The sequence below is a fragment of the Excalfactoria chinensis genome, chromosome 3 (assembly GCF_039878825.1).
Source record: "Excalfactoria chinensis isolate bCotChi1 chromosome 3, bCotChi1.hap2, whole genome shotgun sequence".
Classification (NCBI taxonomy): Eukaryota; Metazoa; Chordata; class Aves; order Galliformes; family Phasianidae; genus Excalfactoria; species Excalfactoria chinensis.
The window spans coordinates 13,959,219-13,982,129 of record NC_092827.1 but is presented as its reverse complement, the minus strand read 5'-3'; the positions used below and the strand labels follow the sequence as shown (position 1 = coordinate 13,982,129).

At 42.9% G+C, this 22,911-nt stretch overlaps 1 protein-coding gene across 2 annotated transcripts in view; it reads left to right on the top strand.

Annotated features, from left to right (window-relative positions):
- The first annotated feature begins 1,009 nt into the window (after positions 1–1,009).
- ASAP2 (ArfGAP with SH3 domain, ankyrin repeat and PH domain 2) overlaps positions 1,010–22,911 on the top strand; it is an 87,129-nt gene continuing 65,227 nt past the window's right edge. For both annotated transcript variants that reach the window (XM_072331726.1, XM_072331725.1), the window contains exon 1: positions 1,010–1,276. In XM_072331726.1, coding sequence (XP_072187827.1) covers positions 1,151–1,276 — 126 coding nt within the window. In that variant the 5' untranslated portion in view covers positions 1,010–1,150. The remainder of the gene's footprint in view (positions 1,277–22,911) is intronic.

Here is a 22,911-nt window from a genome sequence, read left to right as displayed (position 1 = left end):
AGTGAAACAACGGTGGCAATTTCTATGAGAGAAACAAGGAATTACCAGAGTGGAAAAACTACTAAGAGTTGCAAAAGGAGAGCACATGTGGATAGTCGATGTTCATTCATCTGCTCTGCTACCATCAGAAAAAGACAAACTTCATCATTTACGTTAAAGAAGAACTTAACACAGTGCCAGCAAGGATTGCCAAGGGCACTAACATCCGCTTAGGCCTGCAGGTGTTTACTTGGACATTTTACAAACACAGCACAAGAGTACCTGCCTGCTCCTCTGAACTACCTGGGGAGTTTTAAATCACGGTAATAAAGGATTACTCATAGAAAGTGATTAACTTCATCACCAGAAGGGACTGAGAGGCTGCTGGAGGGTTTCTAGGCCAAAATACAGACCCACAAAGCTTTCTGTGCTACCGGTCTTGGAGGATTCGCCACTGTAGATCACATCCCTGCACGGTAGGCACTGTGTCACCTCATAGCACCCAGTGACAACTCAACAATCACTCTTCTTCCACCTCAGTGACAAATCCCACAGATGGGGCTAATTCCTGCGTTTTCAGCCTCAATTCATCCTTGTGGCTTTATATAAAAAGCACAGAGCATTAGCTCTGATAGCAACGCTTCCTCTTCCAGCACAGAAAAAGCTTTCTAAGAAACGAGTTATAAATGTGACATAGTATTTTTGCACGGACCTCTTGGGACCGTGACAGCATTTCTCAGACTTTCCTTTGTAACCGTACCGGGGGGGGGTCCAGACTGAACCGCCATGTTCTAAGGGCGGGCGCTGGGGGGCGGCAGGTCCCAGAGGGGCGGAGGGGCCGCGCGGCCGCGCCCGGGCCCGCCTCCGCCCTGTGTGTGTGTGTGCGAGAGGCGGGCTGCGAGGCCGCTCCTGCTGCTGGGCGTGTGCCCGGCTCCGGTGCTGCGTGACCGAGCGGGGAGGAGGAGAAGGAGGAGTGTGGGTGCGGGGAATTTCCTTGTGCGGCGGTGGAGGAACAACGCCGCGCCGCAGCCCGCGGGGCGGGAGCTGCCGCCGTCGGCTGCCGGGCGATGTGAGGGGGGAGCCCCCCTTGGCCCTCCCCTACCCCCCCGGAGCCGCCCGCTCTCCCCCCTCCCCTCTCTCCTCCCCTCGCCCCGTTCATCCCCGCCCCGCCATGCCGGACCAGATCTCCGTGTCGGAATTCGTGTCCGAGACCAATGAGGATTACAAGTCACCTACTGCCTCCAACTTCACCACCCGGATGGCCCAGTGCAGGAACACGGTGGCGGCCATCGAGGAGGTGAGGCGGGGCGCGGGCAGCGCAGCCCCTCGGCCTGGCGGCGGCGAACAAGGCGCTACCGGCGCTGCCGGCTCCCGCCGCTCCCTTCCCCGCCCGGCCCCGAGCAGCGCCCCCGGCCGCCGGGAGGAAACGGGGAGAAAAGGGAGGGGGAAGGGCTGCGGCGAGGCTGCCCCTAGCCCCCAGGGCGGCTCGGCCGGGCAGAGGCGGTCCGGAGATGAGGGAAGCCGAGCTCTCGTCTCTCCTCCGGGAGAGCCGCTCGGTGCCGCCCTTCTCGTACCTGGGGGGCGGCCGGAGCTCGGCAGCCTCCGCGCCGTCCTTGGCGGCACACCTGAGGCGCTCGGCCTCGCCGCTGTGCGGGGCGCTCGGGTCCTCTCCCGCCTTCCGTCGTGCTCCTGTGTGTGCCTGCCTCCGGCACGGCTGGGGGTTGGACCTCCTCCCGTCCCCGCACGCGGGAATAGCCCCCGCTCCTTGCCCTGAGGTAGTCCCTCGGGAGCCGCGAGGCAGCGCCTGGCCCCGGCGGGCGGGAGCCGCTGCGGGTCGGACTCCCTTCAGCGCTGGGCGGCCACAGCTCAGTCTTTTTTGTCTGCTCGCGGGCAGGCTGAGCTGCTTTTGTCTGGGGGAGAGGACTGTTTGTTTTCCTGAAAGATATCGAGATGTGTCATTGAAGCCGGTGCTAACAGCCAGCCGTGCCTAGGAGGGTGGCTGCTAGCGCCGGTGTGTGAGACAGAGTCCTTTCCCTGAGACGGAGACTGCTTTCACTCCTGCTTCAAATCAGACGGAAATCTGGGACAGGTCTGAACACAGTGAGAGCGCATTCCTCATCCCTGTCATACACACACAATGAGATGGAGCCGCTCGGTATCTCGATTCCCCCAGCAGCTTCCCTGAAGTAACTTGTGGGAGGGAGATCTTGTTTGTGGTATGGATTCATCTCTCCATCTACCTGTTACATCAGTTCTGGCAGTACGTTCAGTTCATTTGTTTTGCAGTAAGCACGTATTCTAAAAAGAGCCTCTTCAGCAGAAGGATCTTGCCAGTAGTCAGTGTCCCTTCTTACAAAAGAGCTGCCACCAGCGATGGATTATTACCAGAACAAAACCCAGGTTAGGGGTTTAAACTCCCTTTTCAAGCTTTTCCTGTTTTGCCAGTTCCCAAAACCACTAAAGTGAGGAGCTGAATTCAAAATAATCTGCACAGGAGGAATTACTGTTTTGTTGCTGAGGTAATTTTCTTCCATGCAAGCTTGCACTTAAGTGCCTGCGTTTAATTACACGTTGTTAGCTTGATAGTCTTAAGATCAACAGTTCTGTATCAAAGGTAACTTTTTCTTAAGGAATATTTGTAATAGTGAGTCATTAAAGTTGTGTGGTAGAGCTGCCTGGTAATTGATTGACACAAAATATAATCCAGTGTAAGCACTTGGACTAAAAGCAGTTTTGCTAGAATTAAGAGGTTCTTATCCATGGGGTTCACAAAATTTGGTCTCGTAGCCTCAGTTTCTTAGGCTTTATAACTGCAAAAATGTCACGTTGTTTCTCAGAGGAAAACATGGAAGAAAGTTTTTGCTTTTCGGGTCGTTTTTCTTTCATGCTCATTTTCACATGTTTGATTTGCACAGAAAATTCTATATAATAGCATGAAATTTACGTGTTACGTATCTTACAGTCCTTTAAAAATCCAACTTGGAAAGCTGCATCTTGAAAACTTCCTTAACATCGGAAGAGTGATGTGCATTTAAAGCTGAATCAGTGGGATTCCTTTCTTACTTAATCTGCCTGCTTGGTGTTTGTGCATATATCAGGTGCTGATATACCACTGCTTGGTTTTTAAAGGAGCTCAGTCAGGATGTCGAAACTTACTTTGTATCTCTGCATATTTCAGATATTAGACGCTGCTTGCTTAGATACAAAAATTACCTTTTGTGATAAAGATGATAACGAATGTGCCTTACAGATCTAAGTGGAGTTTGCATAGTAGTTGAGGAGAGATTGCATTAGCCACAGCCATCTTAATCTTATCGATCCATCTCACAGCTTTGGCAAAATATCAGTAGTTGCTGCCCGTTCTTACTGCTGTTGTAAAGCGTGTGTTTGAGTGCTGATGTTCTTCTTTATGCATTATCAAGGACAACAAACAAATTTTCGTGGTTTCAAAACCGTGAAATCTCTTTTTACACTATTTAGGTTTGGAAATACTGAAGTCTTTCAAAATTAAGCTCCAGGTTTTTCAGGTTAAATACAATCTGTTGATAGAAATCTATCTGTAAATTGTGTAATAGAGAAGTCAGCATTCAGCACATTTTCTTTTTTCCAAAAGGCCAAGCAGGAATTAGCTCATCGGGTTGTTATGAACAAGGACTTAAAAAGAATGCATCTAAAACTGTGCAGGTAACACAAGGAACCTGTCTCCATTTCTAGAGTCACGTACTGTGAAGCATCGCTTTCCAGTGTGCTGCTGCTGCAGAGTACAGTGCTGGTAAATTGTATTGTTTTGTGGATGTCCCTTAGCTGCTTTTCCTCACAAATCCATTTCTGGAACGGCCCATGTTACACAGCGCTGGCTCTGCACGGCCTTGCAGCAGAAACGTGGGGCCGTTGTGCAGCAGCTGTGGGCTGGTGGGGCTTCTCAGCCTGAGTGCATCTTGGTGCAAACAAAGAGCTGCTTCCAGATCCCAATGGGAAGCTTTTTGCACTTAGTAACACTGCTGGCTACCAGTTTGGTAATTCTGTCTTAGTTAATTAGTAGGTATATAATAGTGTCTTAAAGGTTCAGTTAAAGAGGCCTCGTTTTCAGTGATGGAGTGGAAGAGGCTTGTTAAGATAGGAGATCAATAAGATGTTGGGCAGTTATATGCGTATCATTTACCAGTTATGACTCTGTGCGTGATGGCATTGCCTTAAATCAGTGTTTCCTGGACTTAGATTAACTGACCTCTGTCAGTTGCAGAGTCTGATTGATTTTTAATGCCAGTGGAGAATACCTGGAGTTTTACTATTCTGCGTGATTGTACAGACCAATGACAGATGGCTGATCACAGCCCTTGAGCTTACCAGAAGTGCAGTGCCTATTGAAACACATGGAGCAAGAGAAGCTGATCCTTCCCTGCCAGTGGTGGGAAAGGGATTAGGAAATGTATGCTCTTGGAGTGCGGTGTGATTTTGAAGGGAAAGGAACCATTTAATTTCTGTACTGTTGTCTCGCAAGGATGTTGTTTAGCAAAATGATGGGAATCTCTTTCTTCTACCAAAACTACAAGTAAGCAGTGTGTCCTGGGCCCTTACAGGTTACTGTTTAATCTTTGCATGTATGATAATGACTGCAATTAAACAAGTTTTGATAGAGTCCAGAGCACGGTCACATGATGGGGGGAGGGGTTGCTTGAAGTCAGTAATCTGATTTGACAAATGCTGACTTCTCAGCTTACTGGTTTTGTTAAAGGTCTCCCTTTATCACAGGATCTAAAAGTGGGTAGTGACCGTTCTTAAGCTATGAATGCTTAAAAATCTGATTTTAGTACTGCTGCTACTTGGAATGTGCATTTCTCTCAGGTGCTGTAAGTTAAATAAAATAGTCCATAAACTGTAATGGAGCCTGAGAAAAGGTTCTAATAGCTGTGCACATTAAATATCTTTTGGAAATGGTTACCTTACTGAGTGGTTTAATGAATAGTATCCAAGTGTGCCACTGTATTTTGAAGCACAAGTTAAGTCTTTCAATAAAGACTGGGACTGAAGCCCATAAAAATTAGAAGTAGTTATTCCTACTGTTTCTTGTGGTACAGTGCCTCTGGACCAAGAAAGAAGGGGCAGGGTGCTCTTGTTTGGGCTCCTATATGAGTAAAGGGTACCGGAGGGCTGGTGTTCTGAGAGTTGGTGTCCAGGTCCGGATTTCAGGCACAAAGCTTACGCTGCCTATTTAAACTTCACTAGAGCTGGGATTTCCCTAGAAAGAGAGAGAATGGAAACACTGACAGAAGTTTAATAGGTTACTGGAGCACCATCTCTCAGTATAGTAGTACTTGGAACTGTGATGAGTGTGTTTTTAGTCCACAGGGCAAGTGTGAGATGAGAAGATGGAAGCAAGAGGAGTGTGGAGGTAGGCAGAGATTATCTTAGTTGTTTGGATACAAATGATTTCAGTTGTTTCAGATCTATGTGAAAGCCATTCTGCAGGAATTTCTATAAAGTCAGTGAAACTAATGTTAAAACCAAAGTTGTAGTTTTGGGTTTGTACTTGCCTCTGTTCTCTAAGTCCTCTTCCATGATCGTCGCACCTTAGTGTGTTCCTCATTTTACAGTTAAAATGATTTATACATTTGTAATTTTCAGTCCTAGAGATGCAACGTATCATTTCAGTATCAAATCCTTTCCTTCCTCACTGTCACTTAAAACACGATTTTTTCTATCAGAAATCATAACGCCTACACCCCTTCTAAGGTAATCCCGCAGTTTTCAGCTGTATTTGAGAGGCATGAATGATCAGCTCTCATTGAATTCCATTCTCTCTGGTGAGCTAGAATTTCTAATCCTCCCTGCTGTGTTGTCTTTCTGCAAAGCTAATGAGGGCAAGAGGTGATACCAGCTTGGTATGATCAGTGAGTGAGAGACTAGATACCTGCATACCGCATACTATACATGTTCTGAAAAAATATACTTTCTATGTATTTTTCTTAGGTCTTTGTGGCTGGACTTATCTCTTCTTAACACTGCTTTCATGATATTGGCTTGCTTTTGAAATCTATGTGGAGAGAACATATTCATATATTATTCTGAGTACTAGTAGAAAATTACTCATATTGCATTTTGGATAATTCACTACTATTATCTATAAACTTGTATATCTTTGTGCTCACTGTAAGCTGCTCCTTCTAGAACATAATTGTGTACTTCTTTTTACCTCTCTGCTAAATAGAGTTCCATAAACACAGTGTTTAAAACTTCTTTTTTTGTGTTCAACTTCTGCTTCCTTTTTGTAGTTGTAATTTTCTGTCATCTGCCTCGAAAGATGTTTCTGGAAAAGTAATTATGACACGAATGGTGTTATGACTTAAGGAGGAGTGTTGAAAACAGGATGGAATTTGTGGGAACACAGGAGCTGTGTTGCAGGCTTTCAGCTGGAGCTCTGTGCGTACTGTAAGACAGAACCTGAACCTTGAACATTACGGACAATGTGCAGTCAGTTATAACAGTTTCAAATTGATATATATAAACAGACTGCTGCATACCTTGCTTTGGTGCACCTTGGGGCATCAGCTTCTTTATGCCAAATGCCCCCTCTCTGGTAAGAATTTCAATGGAAAAATATACATGTTTCCGAAGGATTTTATTAACTATGGCTTTTGTTCTTGGACTTTTTCTTCAGTGCCGTTGCATTCCTCAGAACCAGCTCTGCTGCATTGTCTTCATTCTGGTGATAAAAGAGAGACGTGGAAAGAGGCCTAGATCCTTTCTGCTTAGACTTTACCCATCTTTGTTTCTTCCTATCTTTGTGTTGTTCTGTGTACCGTAAGTACAGCAGTGCTTGATAAAGATGAGGCCTTCATTTTGTAAGGCATTGCACAGTCGCAGGTCAAATGCCTAATCCCTGTTCCAAAGCACCTAATGGTCTGCATGTAGAACAAGACATGGCTGTTTGATAGATAGAATACGTGAAAACCACTGTGGTTTGTTTTTATTCATATGCACTAGAGTAGTTCTTCATGAATATTTCAAATCAACTCTTAGCCTATTTTTTTTAAATGGTTTTCACCTTCCGTGTTTTCTGTGCTATACACACACATACATATATGAGTATGTGTGTGTACATATATATGTAAAGTTATGACCAGTCATTTTTAGAACTCCAGCACCCCAGTCTCAGAGACTTACTGATAAGGAACCATGCTGTCAAATCCTGTTCCCCAGAAGCAAGTAACATTTATACCTGAAACTTTAAAAAAGTTGCCTCCAGCCCCATTTCATAGAGGAAATAGTGGAAGATATTTTTCCCTCTATTATTTTGGTTATTATTAGGGCTTCTGCATATTTTACTTCTATTTAACAATCTCCTTATCTCTCTTACTTTCTTAAAGTTGCTTTGGTACAGAGATGGCTGTTGCTTTGCCCTGTCTCCAGGAGCTCCTTGGACATGCCCTGTGGCTCAGCAATAAGGCCAGGTCCTAGAAGGGGTGAGGCAGCCCTGTCCATGGTCCTAGAGCCCCAGCCCAGCTCTGTGGGGCTTTGGTGCTAGCTGGGCTCTCTCCAGTGGATGGGCTTGCAGCAAGAGGCCTCACTTGCCTTCAGACCTCACTGGCTCCAAATAAATGTTATATTCAAAGAAGATGCAAGAGATGGAAGAATCTTCTGTTGGTAGGAGATTGAAGGAGAAGAAAAAAGAAAATGGAAAGTCAGGAGACAGTCGCTGGGTAAAAATTTTCTACAGATTTTTCTGCTATAGGAGTGTCTTCCATCCTTGCTCTCCTTCCCATTCTATGTAAAGCAATGTGTGTAGCTCAGGATTTGTAGATGCTATACAAAATAAGCATGATAAGAAAATTACCAACCACCTATGGGTAGGAAAGTATGAATGTGTGATTCTGAAAAAGAAGTGGGTGCTGGTGGCTGGGGTAAGTCTGATTGGATGGTGCAGAGTCAAAAGGGAAGAAGAGGTGACTGGTGTTGTCTTCCTGTAGGCATTAGAATCAAAGACCATTGTCTTACATTTGATGTGAAAGTGAGTGCTATTACAACAACTAGGGAGAGGTATGCATTGCATAGAAGTTGAACGGAAAGGTTTTCCAGTACTGTCATGAACAGATGTGACAGAGGAAGACTATTTATTTGTCAAGGCCAGATGTTCGTAGTAATCAAAATTGGAATGATGAGATAATAAGCGTTGCAGAGCAAAATGCTGCATATGTATGTCATAGAGATACTGTGCAGAAGTGTGGTTGATGGTAGGTTTCAGTTTAGAGCAACCTGTTGGTTATATGGTTGGGCTGTTTGCTAACATGGCAGGCATGGAGCAAGAGGGCAAGGGAAAAAAGAGCTGTGTTTCAGCCATGTTGTGGTTAGGCATCTGTGGTTACAACCACGATGCTCATTTTCACAGGAGGAAACATGTAGGAGCAGGAGAATACACTGTTGTGAGACAGCAATCACATGGATGGTGTGGATGAGACAGGAAGTAAGCAGAGTGTTTGTTGAATCATTAAAGGTTGTATTGTTGTATATTAAAAGCAAAACAAAGCAGAACAATCCAAAAAGTTGTGCTCAGAGTAGAAAGTTATTAAACTGAGAGCTGATGAAATCAGCAGAACTGAAGAGTTGTTATCCCAAGAAAGGGGAAAATTATGGGAAAAACTGTGGTCTTGGAAAACATAGAGAAGAATGTCACAAATGAACAGAGTGTGTCCAAGATGGGCGGAAAAGGACTGATCGTTAGAGGGAAGCTGTGTGTTTGAAGAGTGTATGTAAAGAAAAGGGCCAACTTGTAAAAGTCAAGTTTCTGTAGCTGTAGCAGCAGGTAGCGAGGAAAACAAAGACATTCTTTAGTCATAGAGAGTTGTGAAGAGACAAAGAAAGGATGGTAGTGATTAAGGTAATGCAAGTATTACCAAATCTAAACAAGTGTTCTACTGCAGTTTTCAAACTGTAAGTGGGGAAGTAGGTAGAATGGAGAGCAGAAATAGAAATGCAAGCAAGCAAAGCAAAAAACAAGACTTGGAGCTTAAAGCACTCAGTTTGCAGGGGCTGGTGAACTTATTTCCCAGGATTCTGAATGAAGTAGGATATTTGCTTGCAAAGACTCCTAATGAATCCTCTGAAGACTAAGGTGATACTTGCCTTAAGCACAGAGGAGTAGGAAAAAAAGAAAGTGGGACTGGAAATAGAAAATTAAATAATGTCTGCTAAGAGAAATGATTGCAGAAATGCAGTCCATAGCTGTTAAACTGAGGAGGAGAGATTTTGATTCAGATGCTGCAAGTATCTGTGGCTGAGCAGCAGGCTAGCAAAATAACTGGCTCCTCTTCCGGCTTCCAGATCTATTTGAAAAATAATGCCAGCAGCTATTTACAGAAGCTGCCGCTGCTGGAGGATGGGTCTTTTATGTCTGTGTTAGTTTTTGAAGTTGTAATGCATTGTGTGAGAACTTCATGGTGGGAAAAATAGTGAATGAATGAAGGGTTCTGGAAGTTCTTCAGTACTCTGGAGAAGAATGCGCTAAAGGAATGAACACTGTTTGAATCGACAGCCCGTCAAAGAATTACTGTAATTGTTACATCAGTTGTTTTTAAAAAGGATTTAAGAGCTGTTTTGAAGTAATGTCTGATCTTAAACTCCTTTAATGCTTTGATTGTTGAGACTCATTTAAGCAGCGTGTTCTGGCCTTGTGTTACATACAGTATGGCGGCTCCTTCTTTGCTCTTTCCCTGGTGTTTACAAGTTCTTATGAAAAATAGAATTGCTGAGAGCCGTAATTTTAAAGCTGTGTAGGAGGGTTTTCATGTAAGGTTTAAGTCCCTGCTTTACTGTGTTTCATCTCAGACTTCTTCTAAAATTCGTCTGGAAAATGTAGATAAAGATAGGGAATAATACAAGTTTGGTGTCTGTAACTGGAATTTATTGCAGGCTGCTGGTAGGGTGATTTCTCTTTTATCCTCCAGTCTTTCCACCGTCTTGCATTTGTTAGCACCAAGCTCAAGCTCTTCTGTATTCAGAAGGCTCACTGTATGCAGTTGTTCTTGATGGGACAGAGACACAAGCTGGAGGAGATTCTGCTGTTAAGATGTCAGATTTGCCTGTGATTAAGATGACTATCAGCTTCTTTCATTTGGACTAAATCCAGACTTCTTTCACAAAATTACATCTATGTTGGAATTAAGGGGAGGAGAAAAACTTGGCTAGGAAACAACAGAAGAGGGGAGTGCAAGAAAAAGACTTGGAAAGTGATAGACAGCTGAAGCATGTAAGAAGAAATATGAAGATCAGTAAAAAGTGAAGAGCAAGAGGATAAAGTCTTGATTAAAAATGGAGCAGAGGGGATCGTCCAGCAGCAGAAGCACTGATGGTGTGTGTGCTGTGGAGGAGGGTCAGGAACTGGAATAGGCAGAAGCATTAAGAGGGGGAGAAGGAAATGTATCAGAAGTCTAAGGAAGTTCAGAGAAATAAGAATTGACAGGAACTGCAGAGGAAGGGAGAATGCGTCAGCGTTTCTGCAGAAAGTGGGGAAAGTGGCAGACAGCAGGCATGGGGAGAAGGCTGACATGAGGAGGATCAGCAGAGTGAGGAGATGGGCAGGGAGTGTAGGAAAAGGATGGTGGAGGGTAGCTGAAGCGCAGCCTACCTTGCAGTTTGGGAGAGTGGAAGAAGAGTTGTGTGCTGTATCCAGAGAGTGGGACATAAGGCTAAGTGTTACGCGGACTCTCTTAGTTGTGCGTATCTCACAGTTGGTTGTGTTTGGATGCATAAAATAATTTGCATTATGGGGGAGAATTTATTGATGAAGAAACTGAGATACAGTGCTGTAAGTGAATAGCTTTGTTCTTAGCAGCTGTGCTGCTTTGCAGGAAATAAGCTTGGGTAGTGTATTTGTTTTTTTGTCTAGAGCATAAGGCTTTGTTTTCAAGTGAGTTGGTGTTGGGCAGAATTCAAAACATTTGCTTCTTTTTATAGGTGAATTCTGTTCACTTTACTGTGTAAATGATGTGAGTGAAATGTATTTCTTTGGAGTATTCTTTAATAGGTGGCTATGAAAGTTAATGTGATGGAACATGAAGTGTAAATTCTACCATCTGACATTTTAAAACAAGAAAAAATGAAGAATTGAGAGTGAAGGCTGAAATCCTGCTCACTATTGTTCCAGGGCAGTGTGGTTGTGGTATAGAGGAGCACCTGCTGACTGCAGACCCCTCAGCTATCCCTGATTAAAGATCAGATTATCAATGTAGTCTGGTCTGAAATCTATCTTTCTGTCTAGGCATTATGCTAAGTATGCATGTAGTAGATACGTGAAAACAGCTGAAGTGATTAGGACTGGGCAAATTACATTTCTGAAAGCTTTGTTCTACATTTAGAGAGTATTTGAAGGCAAAATATTGAAGTGATGTGAACATTTGCATGTTTTCTTATGGTTTATGTTCTTTGTACAAGATTGCTTGCTGGGATATGCGATTTTAAGGAAATTTAGGCTGTTTTTAAGGGAAGGCATTTCCTAATCATTTTAAGCCCTTTCAATCAGACAGGATTAGTGTTTGGCTATAGCAATAGGAGTGGAAATTTCCTTAGCGCATGCAAGCACAGAGTCCCTGCTCTGTTATCACATGCAGTACAGACTCATGCAAAACACATGTTTTTAATCATTTGTTTGTTTTGCAGTGCTGTAGGAGTATGTTTCCCAACAACAAAAATAATGGTAGAGTCCTCCTACATGTTGAGTTTCTTGTAGACTAGACACTAGCTGTGCTGAAGAGAGTAACATTACAGAGGCAGTGAAGTAGTAAATCTTTTGTAAGCTGCTTTTTGTTTGGTTTCATTCATTTTTCTGCTTAGTTCGTTCTTTTGTGTTGCTCTCTTGGTGGCAGTTCATGGTTGACATGTTTTTCATATCAGCAGTTTTTGCCAGTCACAGATGGAGTTGGTGATGGTGTCATGTTATGGGTGCTGAGCCACATAGGTTCAGGCATTAGTCTTGTGAGTTTCAGGCACAGGACCAGTAGCTGGTTCCTGTTCCCCAAGGGAACAGTACAGAAGTGCTGATAGGTCTGCACCTGCCTCTGTGCTGCTGTGATTGGAAAGGCAGTTGTTCAGTGCTCTGTGTTAGGTAGCTGGCTGTGTATGAATTTATCTTCCTGGTGGTCAGTGGTAGAGGAAAGTCTTGATTAATCTGTTTTATAGATATCTTCAGTGTATTTGAACTCCATAATTAGTTTGCCAAAGGTCATGCAGTTGGTAAAGCTTTTATTTTTACATCAAATACGGTGTAAATGGATATTTTTTTATCTACTATTGGCTGCTCCAGTAACTGTGTGACTGAAGTATCACTTACACTTCTAGGAAGCTGTCCTTAGTGGCGGGAGTGCCTGAACCATTAATTTTAGCTGCACTTGAAGCTATTGGAACTCCAATTTAAACCATTGTTTTCAAGAGTGCGGTAGTGCCTTGACATCTCTCTCATTCAGCACCTGAAATGAATGCCAGTGTATGATGGTTTGGATGGATTCTCCATTTATAAACACATTCCCAAAGGGAAATTAAGAGTCTGTTATGTTTATGGATTTATACAACAGAAATGCAAGCTCTTTACAGATGGTTACAGCATGACAAAGCATCAACAGAAAGAAATGAAGGCAGTTTCTTTCAATTAACCCATATAGGAAGATACTGATGTTGTCAAATGTTTGATTGGCATAACTGGGCCACTCTGTTATTTGCATTAGCTGCTGTTAATTGGGCTATCAAGTAGTTTATTCTTTCATTGGAAGAAATGTATTAATATTGAGAGACCACACAATGTTGAGAGGTTTTCAAAGGCACTACAGAGTTTAGAGTGAAAATTAGAGGCTAAAGTCCAGAAGCCACTACAGAAAGAATTTGATGGTATTTCAAGGGAAAATGAGTTTTGTTATTGGGCAGTGTACTTTCGCATGAGAAGTGCCAAATTAAAGAGAAAGTTCAACTATAGAAAATGCATGAAGTTGTAAAAGGAAGCAACTCATCAATAAAGAAAACTAAGCTGCAGTAGTTAACGGATCACCAGTGGTATGCATAGACCTATCTCTGCTACCCATCCTAATTTTAACAGCTGGTTCAGCATTTGGTTTAGCTGAGGTGAGTTGTCTTTGTCTTTTGGATCTCCTCTAATCACCCGTCAATCTTGGAGGTATACACTGTCATAAATGTTCCCAGAGTATCATAAAGTAGTGTCAGCGGTTTATGGGCTGGTTTGGCTTGGTTCTGTGACCAGTGGGGTGGAGGGATTTCACAAAATCTGTGCCTCTGGAAAAGGGGTACAGGGGTCCCCAAAATAATTAAAAATAGTGGCAATGATCTGAGGAGAAACAAACTAATTTACTAAATATGGTATTGGAATGCGAGATAACACACTACAATATGATATAATTAGAATTGAAGCTAATAAATCAAGTATAACGAGAGAGTATCTGAAAGCTGTAGGCCTTACAGTAATACTGAAGTGATGCACGCAGTTGGGATGGGCAGCAGCGAGGAGAGGCGGAGAAGAGTGATGAAGAGAAAAGTCCAGTCAGGTGACTTTGTCAGGAGTTCTATCTCCTCTCTGACCGCAAAGCCCCCTTGGGAGTGTAGTTCTTCTCTTCCGGACAGGTACCTGGAACTGGAGCATTAACACTTAAACTCCCAGTGCGCTACATGATGTTATGGTGTGGAATACCGGTAACCAAAAATCATCAAACCATGACAGCTAGGCAGTTTGTGTGCCTATTATTCCTTTCAAAATGGCCACCTCAAATGTATATGTGCACACACACACACCTACAACAAAGATGTTTGTAAAATTGATCTTTATTGTTTAGTTCTGTTGAGAAGTTCTCAGAGGCTTTTCAAGGTTGAGGTTTGAGAATGCTGTATTACTGTATGCTGTGTTCTGTTCTTGGTTAATTTCTTCTCCCTGGAATCACTTGATAAAGTAAGAAGTTAGAGAAGATCTGGATGGGGAGGAAGGGGTCAGTTTATTGGTATCCACTTGTTTTGTGTGCACATACACCACAAAGATTGTCATTTTCAAAGCAGAATAAGTTTATCATACAGTAGGAACATTAACTGTTTAGTTTTTCCATTTCACAGAGTTTGCACCTGGGACATATGCCTGGTTTAAGCAGAGATACTGAAAGATTACTAAAAAATAAAATAGGCCACTGATGTGAGAACTTGTCAGTATTTTGAAATTGTTTCATAGTCCTAAAAATTTTCTATTAAAAAGCTTGTCATACGCCGAGTGAAAAGGCATTATGCTCTGCAAAGACTAATTCTTGTTTACTCTGATGTTTAAAAGGGTACTGTGGAAAAGAGAACTGTGCTGAGAAATCTGCAAAAGGAAAATCTCAGCAGCCCTATTCATTGTAAATGCTCTTGAATGATGTATGGTGAGAATTAAAATAATGGAATCCTTAGAGTTGGAAGGACCTCTGAAGGCCATCTAGTCCAACTCCCCTGCAGTGTACAGGGACATCACAGCTAGATCAGATTGCCCTGGGCCTGTTCCAGCCTCGCATTGAAGGTCTCCAGGGACGGAGCATCAACCACATCTCTGGGCAACCCGTTCCAGTGCCTCACCACCCTCACTGTAAAAAACTTTTTCCTTATGTCTAACCTACATCTACCCTCTTTGAGCTTGAAACCATTTCCACTTGTGTCACCACAAGCTCTGCTGAAGAGTACAGACTTTCCTATAATTCTCCTGTAGATATTTAAAGGTTGCTTTCAGGTCACCTTGGAGTTTCTCTTCTCCAGCATGAGCAGCCCCAGATCTCTCAGCCTGTCCTTGTAGGGGAAGTCTTTCAGCCCTTGGATCATTTTTGTGACCCTTCTCTGGATGTGCTCTAACAGGTCCATGTCTCTCCTGCACTGAGGAGTCCACATCTGGATGCAGTGCTCCATGTAGAGCCTCACATGAGGCAGAGTAGAGGGGCAGGGTCACCTCCCTTGACCTGCTGGTGTTGCTTCTTTTGATGCAGCCAAGAATGTGGTTGGCTTTCTAAGGACATATTGCTGCCTAATGTCTAGTTTCCTATCCACTGTTATCCACAGGTTCTTTTTGGCAGGGCTGTGCTCCATGTTTTCATCCCCCAGCTTGCATTGGTAATGGTGGCTGCCTCGACCCAGGTGCAAGACCTTGCATTTGGATTTGTTGTACCTCATGTGGTTCACCTGACCCCACTGCTCAGCCGAAGTCCCGCTGGATGGCATCCCATCCCTCTGGTGTGTCAGCTACACCCTGCAGCTTGCTGAGGATTCACTCAGCCCCACTGTCAGATGCCTTTAATGAAGATATTAAAGAGTATCTGTTCCAGCACCAACCTCTGTGGAACACTGCTCATCACTGATCTCCATACAGGTGTTGAGCCACTGACCACACTCTCTGGACTCGACTCTGCAGGCAGTTCCTCATCCATCTAACAGTCCATCCATCCAATCCGTATCTTTCCAATCTGGAGAGAAGGATGTTGTGGGATATGGTGTCAAAGGCCTTACTGAATTCCAGACAGATATTATCAGTGGTTCTTCCCTTGTCCTTGTCCCTTGTGCAGTGACACCATCATAAAAGGCCACAGGGTTGAACAAACAGGATTTGCCCCTGGTGTAGCCATGCTGGTTCTCCCATATCAGCTCCCTGCCTTCCATGTGCCTTAGCATAGCTTCCAGGAGGATCTTTTCTATGACTTTCCCTGGCACAGAGGTGAGACTGACAGGTTGGTAGCTCTTGGGTCTCCCAGCAGCTGAACTCTGAATCATGAAAGGCTTTGGTGGATGTTGAGTGCAGACAGAGGTGCAGATAGGAGACTGGAGAAATGTTCCTGCAGAATGAGGACCAGAACGTTTTACCACAGATAGAGAGACAGAAGTTGCCATGGCTGTTCAAGACAGCAGTCAGTTGGGCTTCATCTTCAAAAGTGTGTTTTTGAGAAAATGTGATCTTTTTTTACATAATGATATCTTTAATTGTTGGAGCGCATAATAGTAAATGAATGGAATGGATGTCAGCAGTCAGTGCAACTGGAAAATTAAACAAGAATTAAATGGGGGAGTTTTATTTACACACCTTTTGTTTAAAAGATGGTCCTCTGTACAGAAGTAAATTCGAGTCTGTTACTTTGCTTATGAGATCTCTATTTAAAATCCACTCACCTCAGATTTGGAAGCAGGTAGCTGCAATTATGATGGTAAAATTGTACAAAGAGCAATTGAGATTGCATTACTCGCTATAAAATAAACTAAGATGTGGAGGTGTTCGTGAGAACTAGTTGGCGTCAGAGGTCTCCATTCTTTTCTTTTAAGCAAGAAGTGTCACTGCACAAAAATGCTTGGTATTTGCCCCCCCCTTGCTTAAGTATCCGTCCAACTTGATACAGTGAAGGACCCACCTGGAAACTGAGTTAGTAGACACCTTTTTTGCTTAGTGTGCAACAGTGTCATGCAGTGACTTGTCGGGACTAGGGCTTTGTAGGCTCTGAATCTCTTGAGATTTCTCTTTATTGATGGAGAGGATTTCTGACATCACCTGTTTGACCTTGTAGCATTACTTTAATAAGATATTGTTCTCAGATGTGTTTGTGTGGAGCCTCCTATGGAAATATTAGAGACCTGGCTGGACACATACCTGTGCGACCTCTTGTAGGGTTCCTGCTTTAGCAGCAGGGTTGGACTTAATGGTCCCTTGAGGTCCCTTCCAACCTTTGAGATTCTGTGATAGAGCAGTGCCAAATTTTCCCATCTTTTACTTTGCAGTAGGATTACTTCTTACTTACGGGTGTCAGTTTCCCCAGGCAATAGCATTACTTCTTTTCACCATGCATACCCTTAGCTGCACATATAGTCATTTAGAGCTTTAATGCTTACTGTTCTTTTCTGCTGGATAGCCCAGTGATAGCCCAGTGCTTGCTCAAACAGATTGCCTTGGCACTGGCCCCACAGGAACCACAAACCCAGATGCTGGAGGAGTATTGCTTTTGTGGAAAGGCGCTTTGAGAGACAATTCTGCATTAAACCCCATCTTTTTTTATCATGTGTCTGTCTCTGTGCTTTCGTAGTCTCTTAAGTAGACGCATCTCAGGCCTAAGACCAATGTATATATAAATTAACTGCCACGATTATTGTAGAATATAATATTCTGGAACACTCCTTCACGTGTTCTTTCCAAATAACGAAGTCACTCAAAACTAAACTGAGTTGAGAACATGGGACTTGTGTCTCAGAGGATGCAAATGAAGCCCCAGCCTCTTGTAATGTGCCAGGTGATCAGTGGACCAAGAGGCTGGAAAAGGACTGATGCGTGGAGGGAGGAAGTGACATAAAGAGAATGGAAACAGGATTTTGGAAGGGGATGATGAAACTTGGGAAGCTTTTTACTGCCTTCTGTAACAGAAAGATAGATTGAGGGTAGCAATGCAGAGTTTCCAATAGAAAAATAAACTGAGAATGTCTGTGAGTGTCTCTGATCTTTTGACATAGAGATATAATTACAGCAAGATCCAGGTTGCCTTTAAAGATGCTCCAGAAACGTCAAAAGATGGTGCTTACTGGTACAATATGAGTGTTCAAAACTTGCTGCTGTTACTGTATAAATAAAATCAGTCTGGCTAAGTGCAGGAGCTGACTTTTGCTGCGTCTCTACTGCAATTGTTCGCTCACTTCTCCTTTCTGTACTAGCTGGCTGTGTTTCTGCATCCTTTTGTCTCTGGGAAGGCTGCTCCTATTTGTGTTCAGCATTTGCAGCAGCCTCTGGCACTGTTATTTATCCTGAAACACCAGAAGGTGTGAGGTACCGAGTGATTTATGGCTGCTGTGAAGCGCAGTACTTTAATACCAATTCCTAAAACTGAAGATGAGGTTAGATTTTGCTTTAAAGGTAGAGCAGTTATTATATATTATATATCACTGTTTATATTGGATTTAAAAGTATTGTACTATATTTTATTTGCGTCTTTGTTAGTTAAATGAGCAGTGTGGGGGAAAGCACACAGGATCTTTCTCCAGGATGATTTGGGGATTGGTTTGCCAAAATGTAGTTATTCCTCTAGCAGGACTCAGATGATCTTGATATAGTTCCAACTGACACCTTACCCACCCCCACCCCGCCACACCCCCCCTTAAAAAGAAAGAAAGAAAGAAATGTTGGTTGAGACTTTTAACAAAGATAACCACAAATTGCAAATCGTTAATTTTAGCCTTTCTAAACCGAAACTTCCCTGCGTAAGAAGAATGGAATGTATTAGAGACTTTCAAATGTTGTAAGTAAGAAAGGGAGCAAAGATGAAGGCCTCCTCCTTCTCCTTCCTCCCGCGCTGCTTCCCACAGCTTGCTGCAGTGCAGTCAGCAAAGCACTCAGGCTGGGCTGCAGAAAAACAGCTTGAGTTTGCTCTTGCTCTAATGTGGAGTTAGAAAACTTGGTTTCCTGTTTCTCTTGAGAGTAGCCTGTTGGGCTGTGTAATGTTTTCTGGTTGGACGTCTCTCAGTCTTTTCTTCTTAAAGTGCTTGCTGGAATCTAGGAGATTATCCTGGGGAAGGATGTATGTGGGCTTTTCTTCCGTCACTGCTCCAAACATACTGCTGGCCACTGCTGAGAGAGAGGATGCCCGGTTAAATGAACTGTTGATCTGACTCAGTGTGGCTATATTTCTGTTCTTTTACACGTATTTTCTGAGCCACAAAGGTGTAAAGCACTGGTGCAAGTGGACTTTCCTAAGAAAGAGACCCAGACTTCTGTAAATTTGGCACAAAAGATGTTTGAACACTTCTGGCTTCCAAGTGACCATCTCACCAGCAGAGCCCATGGGCTGGCCATTCGTCCTGCTACTGCCTTGTTGTTCCCTACATCCTTTGATTCTTTAAAAGGTGCCAAAATCTTCAGGATGTTTACCCAGTTTGTTACTTATTTTCCTCCTCCAATTAAATATAATAAAAATAGAACAGCTTGTTTTTGCCCTGCTGCACCGAAAAGAGCAAGTAACCCACTCATTCCTCTGTTGTCAGCCTGAAATGTGCTGAATGTATTACTAACTTGAACCACCCTCCCATCCAAAAGAAGGAATCCCAAATGTTCTACAGACCTAATGAGAGAATGCAGATTTTTCAGACTGATGCTAGTTTTGAGATTTTGAGGCTAGATTTTGGGAAGCACCAATAAGTGTTTGAATATTGTATTTCCCAGGGGGCTGAAATCTGCCTAGGCAATGTGAAATGCACTTGAACAGATTTATTATTGTTCTTATTTTAAAGTAGCAGGACAGACTGTGGCTCGTGGACTAGGATGTAGAATAGCATTTCAGGAAGTTTCATTAACCTAGTGCTGATTTCTTCGTAGTAAGATGGGTTTGGTTCTCATTAGCTGGTATGTTTCTTTGTTCAGAGTAGAAAGCTTTGAAGCAGTTAAAATGGAAATTGGCCTTTGGCAAGTGAAACTGGACTTTGTTCTTACAGGAGAAGAAAAGCTGTGCTACTGATCAGTGAGCTGCAGTTCAGCCCTTCTCTCTCCACTGTAGCGCTCATTTTGAAAGCTTCTCTTTATTTTGGTTTGTTGGCCCCCTGCCTCTAATAATGAAAGACATACATGTTGCTACGTTCTCATCAGGCATGTGGAACTTAGCAAAAAATAAATAAATAGATTGCAGTGTGATTTGAATTGCTTCTTGTACAGTCAGTACATATGGGCCTTAGAAGTTCATTCACTTTCATGTTACCACTTAGACATTTTCAGTCTGTGGCATTCCAAATAGCTAACGGTGGTGTTACTGAATTCCTCTGGATGCATTACTGACGTAATTTCCCAAGTGTATTTTGTGATGGGTGTCAAGAGCACTTATTTAGAAGCCTTGAAATATATGTCAAGAGAACAAGATCCACTCTGGTTGCTGGTAACGTTTGCTTTAGACTGCCCAACAGCTTGATTCTCAGAGAACGTCTGTAATCTCTGTGTATGCTACAGCAACACCATGTAAGTGTGATGTAGCTGAGAGTCACACAGGAGAGTCACAAGGTTAGCATTAGAAGTCACATAAATGAGGGGAAGCCATAAACACTGTGTTTGGAAAGATACTTTGTTGGCAAGGGCACTGTCAAGAACGTTGCTTTGAGGTTTTTTTCAGTTCATATATATATATATATATATAATATAAATAATGAGTTCTACCACAAAGCAGCTTCTTTACTAATGTACTGTATCTAAGGAATGCTTTTTTTCTTTTTTCTCCCCTCTAAATTAAAGTTGTTTTTACTATTTTTAACAAAAGGGAAGTCAAGGAAGTCTAAGCCCTTATCAGTAGAAACTGAGTGGGAGCATGAAAATACTTCATATGTCCTCTTTGAGTATGTTGTGCTGGGGCAAAAAGATGCCAAAATAAACAAGTGCCGTAGAGTGAGGGGTGTTGGACTTTCTTTGAGTCAAAGCATTAAATGAGAGGGCAAAACGATCCCACTGTATGAATTAAATGGTTACTTTTTTCTGATTCAGAAGTTTTCTGAGCATTGTAAATGGGTTTATAAAAGTATGCTAGAATGTGCAATGTCAGCAGCCACTTCAGATTTCACAGCAGTTGAAGGAGGGGAGGACGGCATTCTGGTGTGTGTGTGTGAGCATCAGTGTAGAGTGTATGTATTTATGACATGGAAATGACAGAATCACAGACTTGTAGGGGTTAGAAAGAATGTCTAGAGATGACCAAATCTGACCACCCTGTGGGTTCCATACAGCAGGTCACACAGGTGGGCATCCACAAGGGACTTGCACATCTCCTGAGAAGGAGTCTCTCTAGGCAGCCTGTTCCAGTGCTCTGTCATCCTCACAGCAAACAAGTTCTTCCCTGCACTATACTGGATGTAAATGAAAATAGAACAGAACCACAGCTGTATGTAGACTCATTTCTTATGGTAAGATTTCGACAAAGAAAAGGATAGCAAATATGAAGAACAGTACTAAAGAAAAGAGCTTGTGTTTCAAAATTTTATACTGAAATGTGACTCCTTTGAATCCTGAGTTGTGAGTAGGGACCAATGTCTTTAATTGAAACAAAAAGCAAGCAAGGGAGAGCCCTATTTTTAGGACCGTGAGACTACAATATAGTATTAGAGTCAGTCTATAGATGTGCATCGCTGCTCTAAAATGACATAGTATCAAAAGATTTCACAGAGAATTGGAGGACTAAAAGAACCCTCCTACAGGGCGAGTCTGGCTCTTTACCACTGCAGGAGCCACCACAACAATCCTTCAGAAGTTTATTCAGGCTCCTCCTATGATGGCCTAGTATTTTTTTTACCCTTCATTCCCAGGCTTTCCAGAACTGGATTTGTTTTCCTGATTTCCAGCTGCACTTTGTTCACGTGTGGCTTTTACTCAGCTGATTTTATGCTTATGTTAGTTTTTAGCTTAAATGTTTCTGAGTGCTTAACCCTTTTTCTTCTTTCTTAGTTAGGATTGTTTCAAGTTTGGAGAGACCAGACTGCAGCTTGTCTATCAGGTTACCTGAACGAGCAGAGGATGTGGGCTATTGGTACCATATTAACCCATCAAAATCAATTGGTCAGTTCTCTATGTAATAGATTGGAGATCCTGTCAGGAAGGTAGCTTATTTCTCCTAGATTCTGTGCTTTGGAAAATTTTCCTCATAATCCCTATTGTGTAGAGTGTGTGCTGACTCCCTTTGGCTGTGGGCCTGATGTAGGTTTTTTGTAGCTTATTTCAAATAATCTAATTGCAAAACCAGAACAGTTAAAGAAAACCATTTACTTCCATTCTGCATTTCGCATCCTAGTGGATAAATACAACATCTGTGTTGCATCCCATTTTGTGCATGCAATTTTTCTGGAAGCGTCTGTTACCAAGTCAAACTTCCACTGATTTAGAAAGGCACATAAACTGGTCGGGCCAGCACCTTGGACCTACAACAGCTAAACCAAAATGCTTAATCTCTTTAATTCTTTGGCAAATGATCTTCCAGTTCATATATACGCTTTGCCCCCAGGTGAAATGACTTTGCAGGCTTCAGTACTGAATTTCTTACCATTGTCACTGATCGTATCAGTTATTTAAATCAACAGCAAAACACCCACATTCTTCTGGCAGTTGTGTTTTGTCCATCACTGTATTCCTCCAGGTTTCACGTGGAATGCATTATGTCACAAATTGCTTCAGTTCTTCACTTTTGACTGATTTAGGGAAGAAGTAAGTTGAGTCTACGTTACCTTTATACAAAGAGGGTATGGATGCTTTGCTACTAGGAGTACTCATCTGTGCTATTTGTGGCTGAACACCTGACCAGAAGCTGAGCAAAGTCCTCTGCAAGCAAACCCAGTGTTTCTTCTGGTGGTGGTCAGCCATTTAGTTTTAGTCATACTGGTTGTTTAAGTATCTGCAACTCAGTGTCTGCTGTCACCTTAGAAGTGTGGTACCACTTTCCAGACAAACAGAACTACTCAGCCTGGTTTATTGTGGTGAAGGAACATATGAAGGAAGGTTAAGACTAGTGTGATGCTAAGGGTGAGAAAACAGAAAAAGAGGACAACAGTAAGTGCTTGCTCCACTCGAGTAGCCATTAATGTAATTCTTGTTCAGAAATGGTCTTGGAGATTTTCTCCAGCAGGAGCACACAGGTTTGTTGACCATTCTACTCATCCCTGCTTGTCCCTTGCTTTCTCATCTGAGTTGCATTGAATCCAGCTGAAAAAAGTTTTTCTCCATAGGTCACTTTGAAGGCAGATCACTTGTCTGCTGTGGTTCACCACTTGTCCCCATAAATACTTGTGCAGGAGGAGCTGAAAGGAAGGAAGGAGTCCTAAGCAAGCCTGTTCTGGCTGTCTGGAAAATGTTCACCAAACTACAGCCTTAGGTTTTGCTTGCTCTGTTGCACCTCAGTCTTCTCTAAGGTTTTCTTTTTAATGTGCATGTTTTGAATGTTTATGTGAACCAAC